General features: G+C 52.6%; 1 protein-coding gene across 1 annotated transcript in view; it reads left to right on the forward strand.

The window, feature by feature from the left end:
* Nucleotides 1-12,501, forward strand: part of LRRC75A (leucine rich repeat containing 75A) — a 69,732-nt gene that overhangs the window by 34,745 nt on the left and 22,486 nt on the right. The window contains exon 3 of the mRNA XM_040532526.1: nt 11,206-11,318. Within this exon, the coding sequence (XP_040388460.1) occupies nt 11,206-11,318 (113 nt within the window). The remainder of the gene's footprint in view (nt 1-11,205; nt 11,319-12,501) is intronic.

Here is a 12,501-nt window from a genome sequence, read left to right on the forward strand (position 1 = left end):
GGGCACGTGGATGGATGCTTTAATATCTGCTGCCAGCCTAATTCATAGCAGGGTGAACGCCAAGCAAGCAAATGGTCTTCTGGCAATGCGGGTGTGCAGAAATGAATGGTTTAATAAGGAGGATTTGCTGATGATGCCAGAAATTGATGGCACGCTGAGGAATCCGCCCAGCCGCAGGTTGCGGGCACATCGCACTCGGATCCCACATGCCAGGCAGAAAAGTCCCGCTCAGTTTTCATTCAAATGGGTGAAAGATGCTCTAAAAAATAGCACGATTCCATCTCAGGGGCAAAAGCAGGGGCAGTTCCCTAGAGTTTGGGGAATGGGAGGAGATGGGGGCATTCGCAGAGTGAAGGGCAGAGGAGCGAGCCCTGCCAAGGGGAGCAGGGATCTTAGGGCACTGTGTGGTGGCTGTCTGGGGTCCTGCAGTGGTGTGGTCATCTGCTCCAAATCCTGCCTTTGCCCCGTGCTGTGGACTGCATTGAAACCTGAAGAAAAATCCATTGCTTGGCTTGCACCCTACATTTCAGCTTCTTTACTGGATTGTAGGTTTGGGGTGGGTTAGGACCCTGTAGGGACAAAAGGCTGATGGATCGAGAGGAGCCGAGGGGTGCGCCGTGTCCTGCTTCCCCGGGGGACACCCAGGTGACAGTTCTTCACCGAGGTGATGGAGCTGCTCTGTCTCTGCTGGGCAAAAAGGAGCTACGAAATGCAAAGAGCCAAGGTCTTGCAGATAGGAAGGCTGCCAGCAGGACGTTTGGTGATGGCTCTCAAATGGCGGGGACTGTGATTTCTGGCCAGAGTTCAGCGAGCGATGATCCGACACTGTGGCATTATCCCACCCTTTCCACCTTTGAAGATTTTTGCAATCATTAGGTGATCTGCTAAACCTCCTGATTCCTTTGCCACTCTCCCTTTTCTTCTCCCCACCCGGCTCTCCAGGAACATCCCAGTACAGCCCCTGTGTTTGTGTTTGTATTTTCATGTCTGCTTGGAGCACTGGCTGGGACGACCCCGCTCCTCCTGGCCTCATCACATCCCGCTGCTGTTGCTGGGAGAGCTTTGCCAGAGCATGGCCACTGATTTTGTTTGCTGCTTTATGACAGTGATCTTATCAGTTAAAAAAAAAAATAATCCCAGGTTATCTTGTGCCCGCAAGGTGAATGAGCTGAAGGTGAGACTTGCTCTGAGGGCCGTGTCCTTGCCCTCAGGTGCACGTTTCTGTGCCTTCCCGCAGCGGGGAGTGACTGGCACTGATGCGATGGGGACTTTGTCTCCCCTTCCCAGGCTCTTGTGCACATCACGAGGCTCCCAGGGGTTGTGGCGAGGGTCTGAGAACCCGCACGGGACCACGTAAATACTCGAAGCAGCGTCCTGGAGACGCTTCTGCTTGCCTCTGACAGAAATAGCGAGTGTGCTGAGCTCTGCTTCCCGTGGGACCTTGCGCGGTGCGGCTGAGAGGCAGGCTCCGCAGGAGAATTGTTGGGCTGGGAAAATCCTCCGTGATGTCCTACATCTGCAACATAAATAACCAAATGTTTTACTGCTGGCTTCACCCCGGAGCACAGCGAACGGTGAGCGTTCCCCTTTAGTTAGCAGCAAAAGCAGGCACCGGGCTCCGACCTGCGGTTCCCAACGCGATTCCCCCCGAGAAGTGCCTGCTCCTGTGGCTTTCACACCTGGGGCTGTCAAGACACATTGGCTGGGGTGTTGTGGTGGGAGGTGACACGGATGTACTGCATGACATCCTGCGCCTATCACTCTGCAGCGCGCCGTGGCCCTGGGTGCCTCGCACCTCGGCTGCCTGCCCCGTACTAGGGCACCAGCCCCCTCCGTGTGCCACATCTTCATCCTTCCCCGCTTCGTGACACACACAAGTGAGCCATCACCAGGAAGCTGCTTGGTTTCTGCCCTCGCCGTTCTGCCCCGGCTATATGGATTATCTCGCGAAGCTGTTTGCTGAGATGTTGCCAGCGTAATGAATGGAGCTCCTGGGTTTTGAGCTGCTTGCTTGGCTCTGTGGTCACTCCCTGCATCTGGTGGAAGGAGCCAGAGGGGTCGGTGATTAAAAGGGTGGTCCTGTGACCCTTCAGGATCAATGCTGGCACCTCAGTGGCCTTTGTGTTCATGACTGTGTTTATGGCAATGCAGAGGGTCCCCACATACTTGGCTCAGGATCTTCCTGCATGTGGCAGAAGCACGAGTTGGTGATGCTCAGAAGCCTCCTCCCCAGTCACAGCTGTGGGCATCTCAGCTGAGAGTTTGGGAGGTGTGGGCTCAGCATCCTTCTGCTGACCTGGGGTGGGAATTTGGCTTTTTGGTCCCTCCCTCATCTGTTCTGCTGGGCCAGGGGTAACTGCATGCTCTGCTCTTAGAGGGGTGGGTTAACACCAAGTACCCTGGCCCACACTGCAGTGATTTCTGCCATCAGGATGAATCCCATAACACACGGCTCTGTGCTCAGCGCCGTCCTCATGGCTCTGCTGCTGTCTGTGGGGTGAGAAAACACTGTTGGGAGCAGGATGGGGCTGGGCATTGCAGCACAGGGTGCAGACCCCCCACCAATCCCTCCCCTTTCCCCTCATCGTTTCGACCACTGCTCGTTTATCCTCTGCTGCCGGAGCCAAGCTGGGTGCCCTCCAGTATATCTCGCACCAGATTTTTATATTCCTTTCTGCAATTTCCCTTTATCTCTCATGCTCCCCTCAGGGCCATCATTCACCTCGAATTTTATTGCCTTTTTTAATTGCTTCTCCGAAGTCCAAGTGTAATATTACTCCTGAATCTTCCTGAATAACTTCCTGAGTCACTGCGATCCCATTCATCTTGTACTCCTGGCTCTTTTGATAAGCCCCATTGTACATTGCTTTTCATTTCGGTATGTCAACACCGAATCCGACGCATTGCACTTTGGCCTTTCGTCCAGGCAGGTGCTGAGCACTTCTTATGGTGGTATCTGGGTTGCAAAATTGGTTTCCATTTCTCTTCGTTTCTACAAATTTCCGCTCTCAGTGCTCTGCTACTGCTGCAGCATCACCAGCTCCTAATTTGGGCTAGGTCAAGGCAGGGTTTAATTACTGGGGTCTTCATCACCCTGTAATTGATCATCCTAGGTGAGTTCTCAGTCCTGCATCAGGACAGCCAGCATGGCCTGAGCACTGCCAGCAGCAGCTCTCACTCTGCTCTTCTTCCATTAAAACAGCTTTTAGGAGCCCATAAAGAGCTTCTGAACAGACTGAAAGGTTTAAAATTTTTGAATGGATGTTTTTGCAGGCAGCCTCCTGATGCTTGTATGGAGCGGTGTGGTGCATGGTGCTTTGACAGCTCTGCCAGGGTCTCACTGGCTGTTTGTAGGTCTGCGGCCCAAATCCTGCACCCCCCCGGAGCTGACTCCACCACCCAGCGCCCTTGTGGAGTGGGAAATTGGGAGCTAGTTTATTTTTGTTGAATTTCAAGTCTCCTGCTGCTCTGTGGATGGCTGGAAGGGGACGTAAGCAGAGCTTGGGACAGACTCTGCGGTCAGCTCGCCACTGGAGCCATGCTGAGAGAAGGGTCAGCAATCCCAAATCTGAATTTCCCATACTGAAAAAACGCATATTTCCTGTAAGAAGGTAAACGCCTCTTCTCGTACAAGAGACCTTCATTCTGTTCCAGCTGGTCCTTTCTTGGCCATTTCATGATGCAGATTAATTCTGGGGCTCATCCTTCTCCTATAGAAGCTGTAGGATGATGCTGGTCAGACAAACATGCTTGGCCCCAGTCTTGGTAGGGTCACGGGCAGCGTGCGGCCCCAGGGCTGTGTACCTGTGGGAATTGGGGTAGGATCCAGGGGATCAGCCCAGAAACAGTGAGCCCTTCTGCGAACACCCTCGTTCTTATTACACAGGGGGGTTGGAGCCTTCCTGGTCCCACAGGAGGAGGTCGGTTTGCTGGAGAAAACTCCATCAGGGCTTCAAAAGGCAAATCTGGCGCTGCTCGCCAGGGTGGCTGCCGGGCAGATGTCTGCATGCAACAATAGGCTGCGATTTAGCCCCGTGCTTTGAACGGGGAGGGGAAAAAAAAAAAAAAGAAAACCAGAAACCCATTAGATGACCTCAGCTCCGCGTGACTACATCAAAAGGGAAGGCATCGTAAATTCGGCAGCGCTGGCTTTATTAAAGCCTGGGGCCAGGGAGCAGGGTGCGGGGAACGCCTGCTGTGGGGCTGTAGTCATTACAGAGGTGTCACAGAAGAGGACACAGGTCACCCAAAACTGGCTGGTGACAAGCCCAGGAGCCAGCTCGAGGCCACTTTGAACACCAGAATCCTGCTGCAGGAGGTCAGGCTCCCCTCCACCATCCCTGTCCCCATTCAGCCAGACTGAGTGCCCTGTTTGGGTGCCACCTGGGCACCGATGGGATTTCCCTGCTCCGAGGCTGCCCCGTTACCCAGCCTGCCAGCAGCCAGGCTGCTTTGCTCCATGCACATAATTGCATGTACAAAGACGTACAAAGTCACAGTCTCCCAGATTAAAAAAAAAAAAAAAAAAAAAGTCACCCCCAAATTCATCATACTTCTGGCTTTGCCCCTCTAAATGGTACTGAGGTATTTAACATGGCAGGGAGGGACCCAAGTGCCCAAACCTTTCTCTTCCCTTCTATAAATGTTTCCTTGCTCATCTCTATAGACGGTGGCTGATTCAGTTTTGTTTCATTGAGTTTTTGCAAAGAAAAATCTTCCTTCCCTGGACTGGCTTTTGCTCAGGATTTTGCATTTCGTGTTAGCAGGTAAGCGAGGTGGGAGCATGTTTGTTTTGTTGCCATTCCCTTCCAACCCTAGAGTTTATCCCTTCGTCAGCGTGGTTTACTGGGGGCTTGTTCTCCTTGGCTGCGTGCTAATTTGTAATAACTGCTCTGATGCGTGCCAAAACCCATTTAAGATGATCTGTCTTAGGGCTTCCTAGAGCATCTCTCACTGTTTTATGTTTTCGTGATACTGAGTAATAGCTGTGTTTACCATTGTGAGCATAGTTTTTTCTCTCAACTGTTTTTTTTCCCCCCCTAATAACCCAAACTATTTGTAGGAAGGCAAATCCTAGCTAACCACCTAAGGCAAATAAAGCAAATGGGACTTGGAAGGAAATCCATCAGCTTCTCCTTGTTTTATGGGTATGAAATAGGTCGTGTTTTAAGGGTCAACATCCACTGAACCATATGGAAAGGAAACGTCTCAAATGCGTTACGTGCAGGGAACGGTGCCCCCAGGACAAGTGCAGTTTCCCTGGCTGGTGGCTTTGTGCATTTGCGACCACAAATCCTGCTGCAGCCTCAAAGAGAGGATGCAAGTTGGAAAAGGTGAAAAGAAAAAAAAAAAAAAAAAAACAGAAGAGAGAACTTAATATTTTTAATTCAGTCCTGGTTTTGGAGGGCCAATCCGGCGCTTGTCGCACGTTGAGATCTGCAGCACAGCACCGGTTTTGCCCAGAGACTGATTGCGAGTGACAGAAACGTGGGGCTGGGTAACAATGCGAGCAAAAACCTGTCGCTTCCTCCAGCTTGGGCCGATGGCTAATTGTTCTAATTTGAGTCAGAGCCCTGCTGTGCTGCAGCCTGAGTTCTTTATCGGGGCTCTGCAGTCATTAACGCTGACCCATTTAACACCGTGTCTGGCCCCAGCACAGCCCCCCCGGCTCTTTTCTGCCGCAGGCGATTCAGTGCTTGGCGAAAACAAATGAGTTTGCAATAACATCTTTATTTCAAGGCCTTACGGTGCTTTTTGCCTCTCGGCGTGCTGCTTTTGGAGCAGCCCAGAGGTGAGGTTTGGGAATGCGGAGCTTGGCTCCTCTCGTGGCATGGGTTGGGGGGAGCAGCATGGGCTGCAGCCCCTGGGGGCTCATGGGGCTGTCTGTGGGGATGGATGGGCGGATGGATAGATGGGTGGATGGATAGATAGATGGATGGATGGACGGACGGGTGGATGGGTGGATGGACAGATGTGTGCCATTTGCTGTGTGCATCCCTTCCCATCTGAGCCCAGTTCCCTGCTCTACTTCCCAGCCCTACCCAAGCCCACACCTGCTCAGTGCCCAGACCCACCTCTCTTCTCACGGGGCTGTTCCTGGGATCTCTCCCCGCCCCGACCTGCCACCACCCAGCACGGTGACACCAGCAGCACCAGGTCCCTGCACCCAGCTCTGCGCCCACAGCAGCAGTCCCAAGCCTGCTGTGTCGCTGCCACCCAGCATGCAGGGATTCGGCTGCTGTTGAGCAGCGTTTGCTTTCCCGTGGTGTCACCCCTCTGCTGCCCACCACAGCCCGTTCTCTGCCAGCCGAGTGGCAGGGAGCATGGCCGAGGCTGGCTCAGCGCAGTGCACGGACAAGGAGCGGTGCCCTGCGCACTCAGAGCTGCTCCTTGCCCATGCCATGGGTGAGCCCTGCGTGGGGACAAAGCAGGTCCCCCTGCAGGAGCCAGCTCGGCTCCTGCCCCTTCCTTGTTTTCCGGTTGCGGGCGCGGGGCTGGCGGCGTCTCGCAGCTGGGGTGTGTGCCACGAATCCTTCTCCCAGCTGAAATCGGTTAAGGGATTGCAATCTCATGAATCTCCGGTTCCTCCCGGCAGCAAGCAGCCTTCTCCTCCTCCTCCAGGGGCTGGAGGCAGGCGAGGATGGAGGAGGAACGGCAGGGAGAGGGGCCCCGTGCAGGGAAAGCCTCTGCTCTCAGCTCTCCCCTCATCCCTCCTCCATCTCATGCTCAGCATCATGTCCTCCACGGCCAGGAACTGCACTGGGTTTCTGCCAGCTCGGCCAGGACACGGCGGAGAAGGAACCGAGACGTTGCCCCAAAACTGTGGCTGCTGCCAACGGCAGCGATGCTTGCACTGCCAGGGTTTGCCCGTGAGCTCTGTGAGCCTTACTAGGAGCTGAGGTGCTGCACAAAGGTGCTCTGCGAGGCACGGCTTCTCCTAAACGCCTCCCAGCTTCCCGAGATAAATGAATAGGGGAGCAGGTGCCACGCGGCTCCCTGCGTGCTCCGTGCACTGTCCTGTGCATGCGGTGCCGGGAGAAAGCCCCCGGGCCTCTTCAGCAGCAGCAGGTGGGAAAGCTGAGGAGCTCTGCGTGCTGCCCTGCATCTCCCCGACCCGCAGACGCCCTGCGGTTTTCCTCCCAGAGGCTGGAAACCAGAGCAACAAATTCACGTTCCCATTTTCCACAAATGCCCAGCGCTAGCAGGACCCGGGTCCTCTGCGGACATGGAGCACCACGTCATTGGCATCGCTGCCCATGTTTTGCTGGAGGTTCGTCCCTCCATGTTATTTTGGGGCAGTGATCAACCCCACAATTTGATTCTGTTTGCAGACAACGTGCTTAGTAAAAAACATCAGTTTTCATTGTTTACAAGGAAAATTGTTTTACGGAGTGTTTGCCAAAACCCAGTGCTGCGGCTTTCAGGTTTTGCAGGTTGAGATAAATCCTCGTCGCCACTTGTGCCCTCTGCCCCCAAAATAGCCAGCCCTAGGTTGAGCTGACGGCTGCGGGGGGGCAGGAAGCCCATCTGGCCGCTGCCTTTCATTTTGAGGGAAGCGAGGTTAAAACTTCCTCCAGGCGAGCGAGCCGCACTGTTTTTTCTGCTGCATCGGTTTCCAAACAAGCTTTTGGGCTCGGTCCCATGAGACCGTGTGCAAGCTTCAATTATTTCCTGATAGACTTGTCCAATAAACCAGGGAAAAGCCTTTGTTTAAACCATAGCACGGGCATCCAGCTCTGCCTTTGGCACCGCTTCAGCTGCGTCTCTGCTTCTGCAAGCAGGTTTTGGGAAGCCTAGGGTGGCATTTGGACACAGGTCAGGCCTGGGGGTGATTTTGGGGAGCCCATTTTGCTGTATCGTGGTGCTGCTGGCTTGGGAAGAGCTGTTGTAGGGCTGGCCTGTGACCTTCCCCACCGAGTTCTTGGGGGATTTGCTCCTGCTCAGGTCTTGGAGGTGCTGGAGGTTTAGGGCCTTCCTCAAAAAGAGGCTTCCTGCAGCCTTTTCCAGCCCCAAAATAGCGCTGCCCCACGAGTGCTGCTGGTGGTCTGGGGTCCTGGAGGCTTCGGGCAGGTCCAACCAAGTGAGCAGCCTCTGAGATGGGCTGAGCATCCATCCCAGTGCTAAACTGGAGCATTTATCTCCAGCCTGCTGCAGGACGATGTGGAGAAGCCCCTCCTGTCGTCCCCTTGCGTGGTGCCACGACCAGAGGGGCATGAGTTGCTGTGTCCAGAAGTGGTGGTGTCTAAATAATGTTTTAAAGCCCCAAAACACAAGGAGACCTGTGCCCGCAGAACTTGTGAGTCGAGCTTGCTAGTGAAGGATGAGCTGGCCGTGGCTGCTGAAGCAGGGAGATGGGGCTCAGAAGGTGCCTCGTCCTGCTCTAGCATCTTTTTGTGGAGCCCCTCAACGTGCTGCAGGGGTGCTGGTGGTTTGCTGGGTGCCCTTGGGGGGATTTCTTTGTGCTCAATTTCTCAGAGGGTGGCTGTGATGGGAAGCCAAGGTCTGAGCCTCCAGCAAGGACCTGGACACAGCACTCGGGAGGTTTGCAAGCTGCTTCGGGCAAAATCTCTTACCAGAGCCTGGAGGGCTCCCAGGGAGCCTCCTGCCATGCGTGCATCAGCACAAGCTTCTGGTGCTTTTACTTCCTGTGCATTTTTTTTTTTCCATATTCCTCTGCAGAGTCGTTTCACTTCCCCAACAATTTAGTTGTCAGGATAATACAGGAGATAATTTTAATTGTCATTTCCAGGATGATGGCAGAGGCAATTTGCAGCGCTGAGTCGCAACACAGTGCTTGCTTCCTTGTTTTTTTTCCATGCGTTTCGGTGTGCCGTTCCCTTCCTAACATGCATCATCCCGTGCGGTGCAGCGGGGGAAAGCCCAGCTGAGCCTGAGCAGCATGGGACTGGGCACCGTTATGGAGCTGGGCACTGTCATGGGGCTGGGCACCGTTATCTCAAAGCTGGGACACCACAGCCCCCTCTGCTCAAGGCGGGGGTCTCGATGGCGGGGTCTGCACCGCAGCAGGGAGCAGGGCACCCGCTGTGGCTGTGCGGACATCTCTGCTGAAATTGGGACCCAGAGTTGGTGATGCTGGCATGCAAGGAGCCAGGAGGATGAAGCACAAACAGCACTGGCACGGGGAGAGCATCGCTGAGGAGCCCTGCCTGGCACGCAGCGTCCCCACCAGCTGTGCCTGATTTGTAGTTTCTCTAAAGAGTTTCTCTCTGGCTTCTCTCCCCTCTGTTTTATGCAAAATGTTTTTGCTTCCCTTTAATTGAAAGGCAGCAAATGGCTCACGGACCCAAAGATAAATGGCAGGAGCTGAAACACGGGTTAGGTGTGGAAATCCACGGCATTTTCTTCTCGTGCTGGGGCTGCTGGTTGTGCTGGCAGAGGGGAGAGCATCGAGAGGGAGCAGCACGTGTTGCTGTCTGCCTCAAATGTTTTGAGTCCTTGATTAAAAAATGACTGTAATGTGTTTTCAGCCCTTCTAGTGGAAAACATGAAATAAATTATTCTCCTTTTTTTTTTTTCTCTGCTAATTTGACGTGCTGAGCCTGTTGAGTTCCCCCATCTCGAGTCTCGAGCTGTAGCTATTTGTTGCTGCAGGGCCTTTAGGAGAGATTTCAGCTTGCTGGGGGTGAGCGTAGGCTGAAGCCACACCAAAATTTGTGGGATCAAAACCCTTATTTAAAGTCATGGTGATAAATGAGGTGCTGAAAAGAAGGGGTTAAAGCCCTATGCTGCTATTTCTGCTCCAGCCATCTGCTGATGTGCCCCTTCTGCCCTGTTTTTTTTTTGTTCCTTGAGAAAACCTGATGTATTTGTTTCCCTGCACACCCAGAGGTAATTTGTCAAAAACCAGATTGCTCCTTGGTTAATTTAATATTTATAATGTCTTTATAAAGCCCGTCCTGCTCTGCTGACTACGAGGTGAGGTGGGAGAACACATTGCATAAATTACGCTGCACGAAATACGCAGCTCGCAGCCGGGGCTGGAGGGAGGGAACAGGAGGGCAGCAGTAATTTGGCATCCTGGCAGATGAGATACGACATCTTCATCAGCATCTCTGTCCAAATTGTGGCAAAATCTTGGGCAATCAGTGTGTATAAAGAGCAGTGGTGAGCCAAACCTGGGCTGAGTGCTGATTTGGGGGCTTCCTACCCAGTTTCTGTTTCTTTTCTAAGCTGTTTCATGATGCAGCAATTTCATAAAACCAGGCAGATTCCACAAATTGTCACATCTTGGCTTGTTGTATAATTATTCCTTTGCTTAATCTCTGCTTGTCATCTCTCAGAGAGCAAGCCAGACATTTTACAGCATTAAGAGTCGTATCATGTGTTGGTATATAGAAACCTTGAAAGGAGACGTGATTTAGCTATTCAGGTGCTGGCATTTGTATTATGGTTTATTTTTAGGAACCAAAATTCTAGGACCAAATTCAGAAAGTTTCAGAATTAAAGTTTTTGGAACCAATGATTTCTCATTTTACTATCCTTTCGCATGGAAATTTTAACTGGAATTAAGGCGACTCCACCAAAATCGCTGCTTTCCTTGATGCTTTTTTTCCTATCAAATACCCACTTTGAGAGTTTCTGATGAGTGCTCTTCCTGAGATCTCCAGGCTCACCAAGCCTCTTAGCGTCTGTCCTTGTGTAAAATGGTTCTGACAGTAATGGATGGGTCGTTTGGTTTATTTAATCAATCTCTGTACAATTTGTGTGCCCAAAGCCATTAGGTGGTGTCAAACGATAACGGCGCTGCTGCTGAATGAACTGCAGTGACTACGGCACTGCGTGCGCTCACGGGACAAACCTTCCTGGCGGGTCATGCTGGGGATAAACCCCATAAATACAAACAGTGCTCACATATGTGATGGATAACACTTGGGAGTTTGGGTCATGGATCCCACCAGGGCAGTGGGCTGCTGCTTGCAGGCTTTGCTCGCACTTGGAGGTGGATTTGCAGAGGAAGAATCCCATCTGTGAGCAATGTCCATGTGTGTGCTGGCCCTCGGTGAAACGCCCTGTCCTTGCAGCACCCTAGCTATCATTGGGGTTTTTTGTCCTCCTTCCTGTACAATTTTTAGCGTGGTGCCTTGCGACTTGCCAGCTTCTAGCGGCTCTGGGGTTGGAGCATCCTGTGGGCAGGACAGTCACGCTGCAGCCACCTTACCTGGCTTCCCTCCCTTGTCTCTGCAGGAGGGGGACTCCCTTGGGGCCATGGAGAAGCTCTGCCGGCAGCTCACCTACCACCTCAGCCCCCACTCGCAGTGGAGACGCCAAGGCATCATGAAGAGGAAGCCGCAGTCCTGGTGAGTCGGCTTTCCGAGCCACCCCAATGGTCCCTGTCCTGTCCCTGCTCCTTTTCCCCTACACGTGGCCGTTTTACCAGGTTTCCTCATGCTCACCCAGAGGTGTTCTGCTCCGCTGCCGCTTTTCTTTCCCCATTACAGCCTGCTCCAAGATACCCTAATTAGCTGGTAATTAACGTATAGGCACATGTCATCATGCAAGCACATGTCACCGTGCATGCCAGGGCTTGCTGTGTGTTTGCACGATGGGAACTGTTTAATCAAAAAAAGAGGAATAAATGGCCCAGTGCCCTTCTCACCCGGGTCCTCAGCAAAGCATCCTGGCCACCAACGTCCTGGTCCTGGTACCGAAAACCTCTGAATGAGTCTGATGGGAATGGAAAGGGCTCCTTGTTTTTGGCAATACTACGCCCTACGTATGTAATTGTGGTGCTTTGTATTTTTAAAGAAGTAAGAAGTGCAAAAGAAGCTGCAATCTGGCAGGGTTAGGATTTGTATCCAGGTGTTTGCTGATGGTCCTGAGCGAGTGTTGGTTCCTGGTGTAGCAGATGTTATCTGTAGCCATAGGAAGAGACTAATCCTGTGAAAAAACTCAGTCTTACAAAAGATTACAGAAAAAGAGGGGAGGAAAATAGACACCAGGGACTAAAGGACTGCGGGTCCAAACAGGATTAGGACCCTGTCTCCTAGAGAGCTGGCTCAGCATCCCTTGAGCCCTGTTGTTCGTAGAGACCCACATATCTGAACAACACAGAGATGTTGTTACCTCCCCATTGACACCATCCTGCACATGCAAGAAGCAGGCACGGTTGCTCAGTACCTCTCAACCTCTAGTTGGGCATTTTGCTGTGATGGGATGGCACATCAGCCGCTTCCCTTCTTGTAATCTCTTGCTTCCCTGCTGCTATGATGTTCACCGCTACATTTCCCCCATCCCGAAGCCGCAACCACCTCTCGTGTGTAGTTTCTGCCAATGTCTCTCCAATTCAGTCCAAAAGCCCCTTTATTGTTTCACCACTCTATCTTGTTGGGCTGAATTCCAGTTTAAACAGAGACTTCTTTCATCTCCGCCCAACAAGCAGCGCAGTCAGTGCTTCAACACGCTCCGGCTTCATTATGCCTTGCTCTGAAATGTCATTCCATGGAAAAATGGCATTGCTCTTGGTTCACTCGAGGAATAATC

The sequence above is a fragment of the Cygnus olor genome, chromosome 20, assembly GCF_009769625.2.
Source record: "Cygnus olor isolate bCygOlo1 chromosome 20, bCygOlo1.pri.v2, whole genome shotgun sequence".
In the NCBI taxonomy this organism is placed as follows: Eukaryota; Metazoa; Chordata; class Aves; order Anseriformes; family Anatidae; genus Cygnus; species Cygnus olor.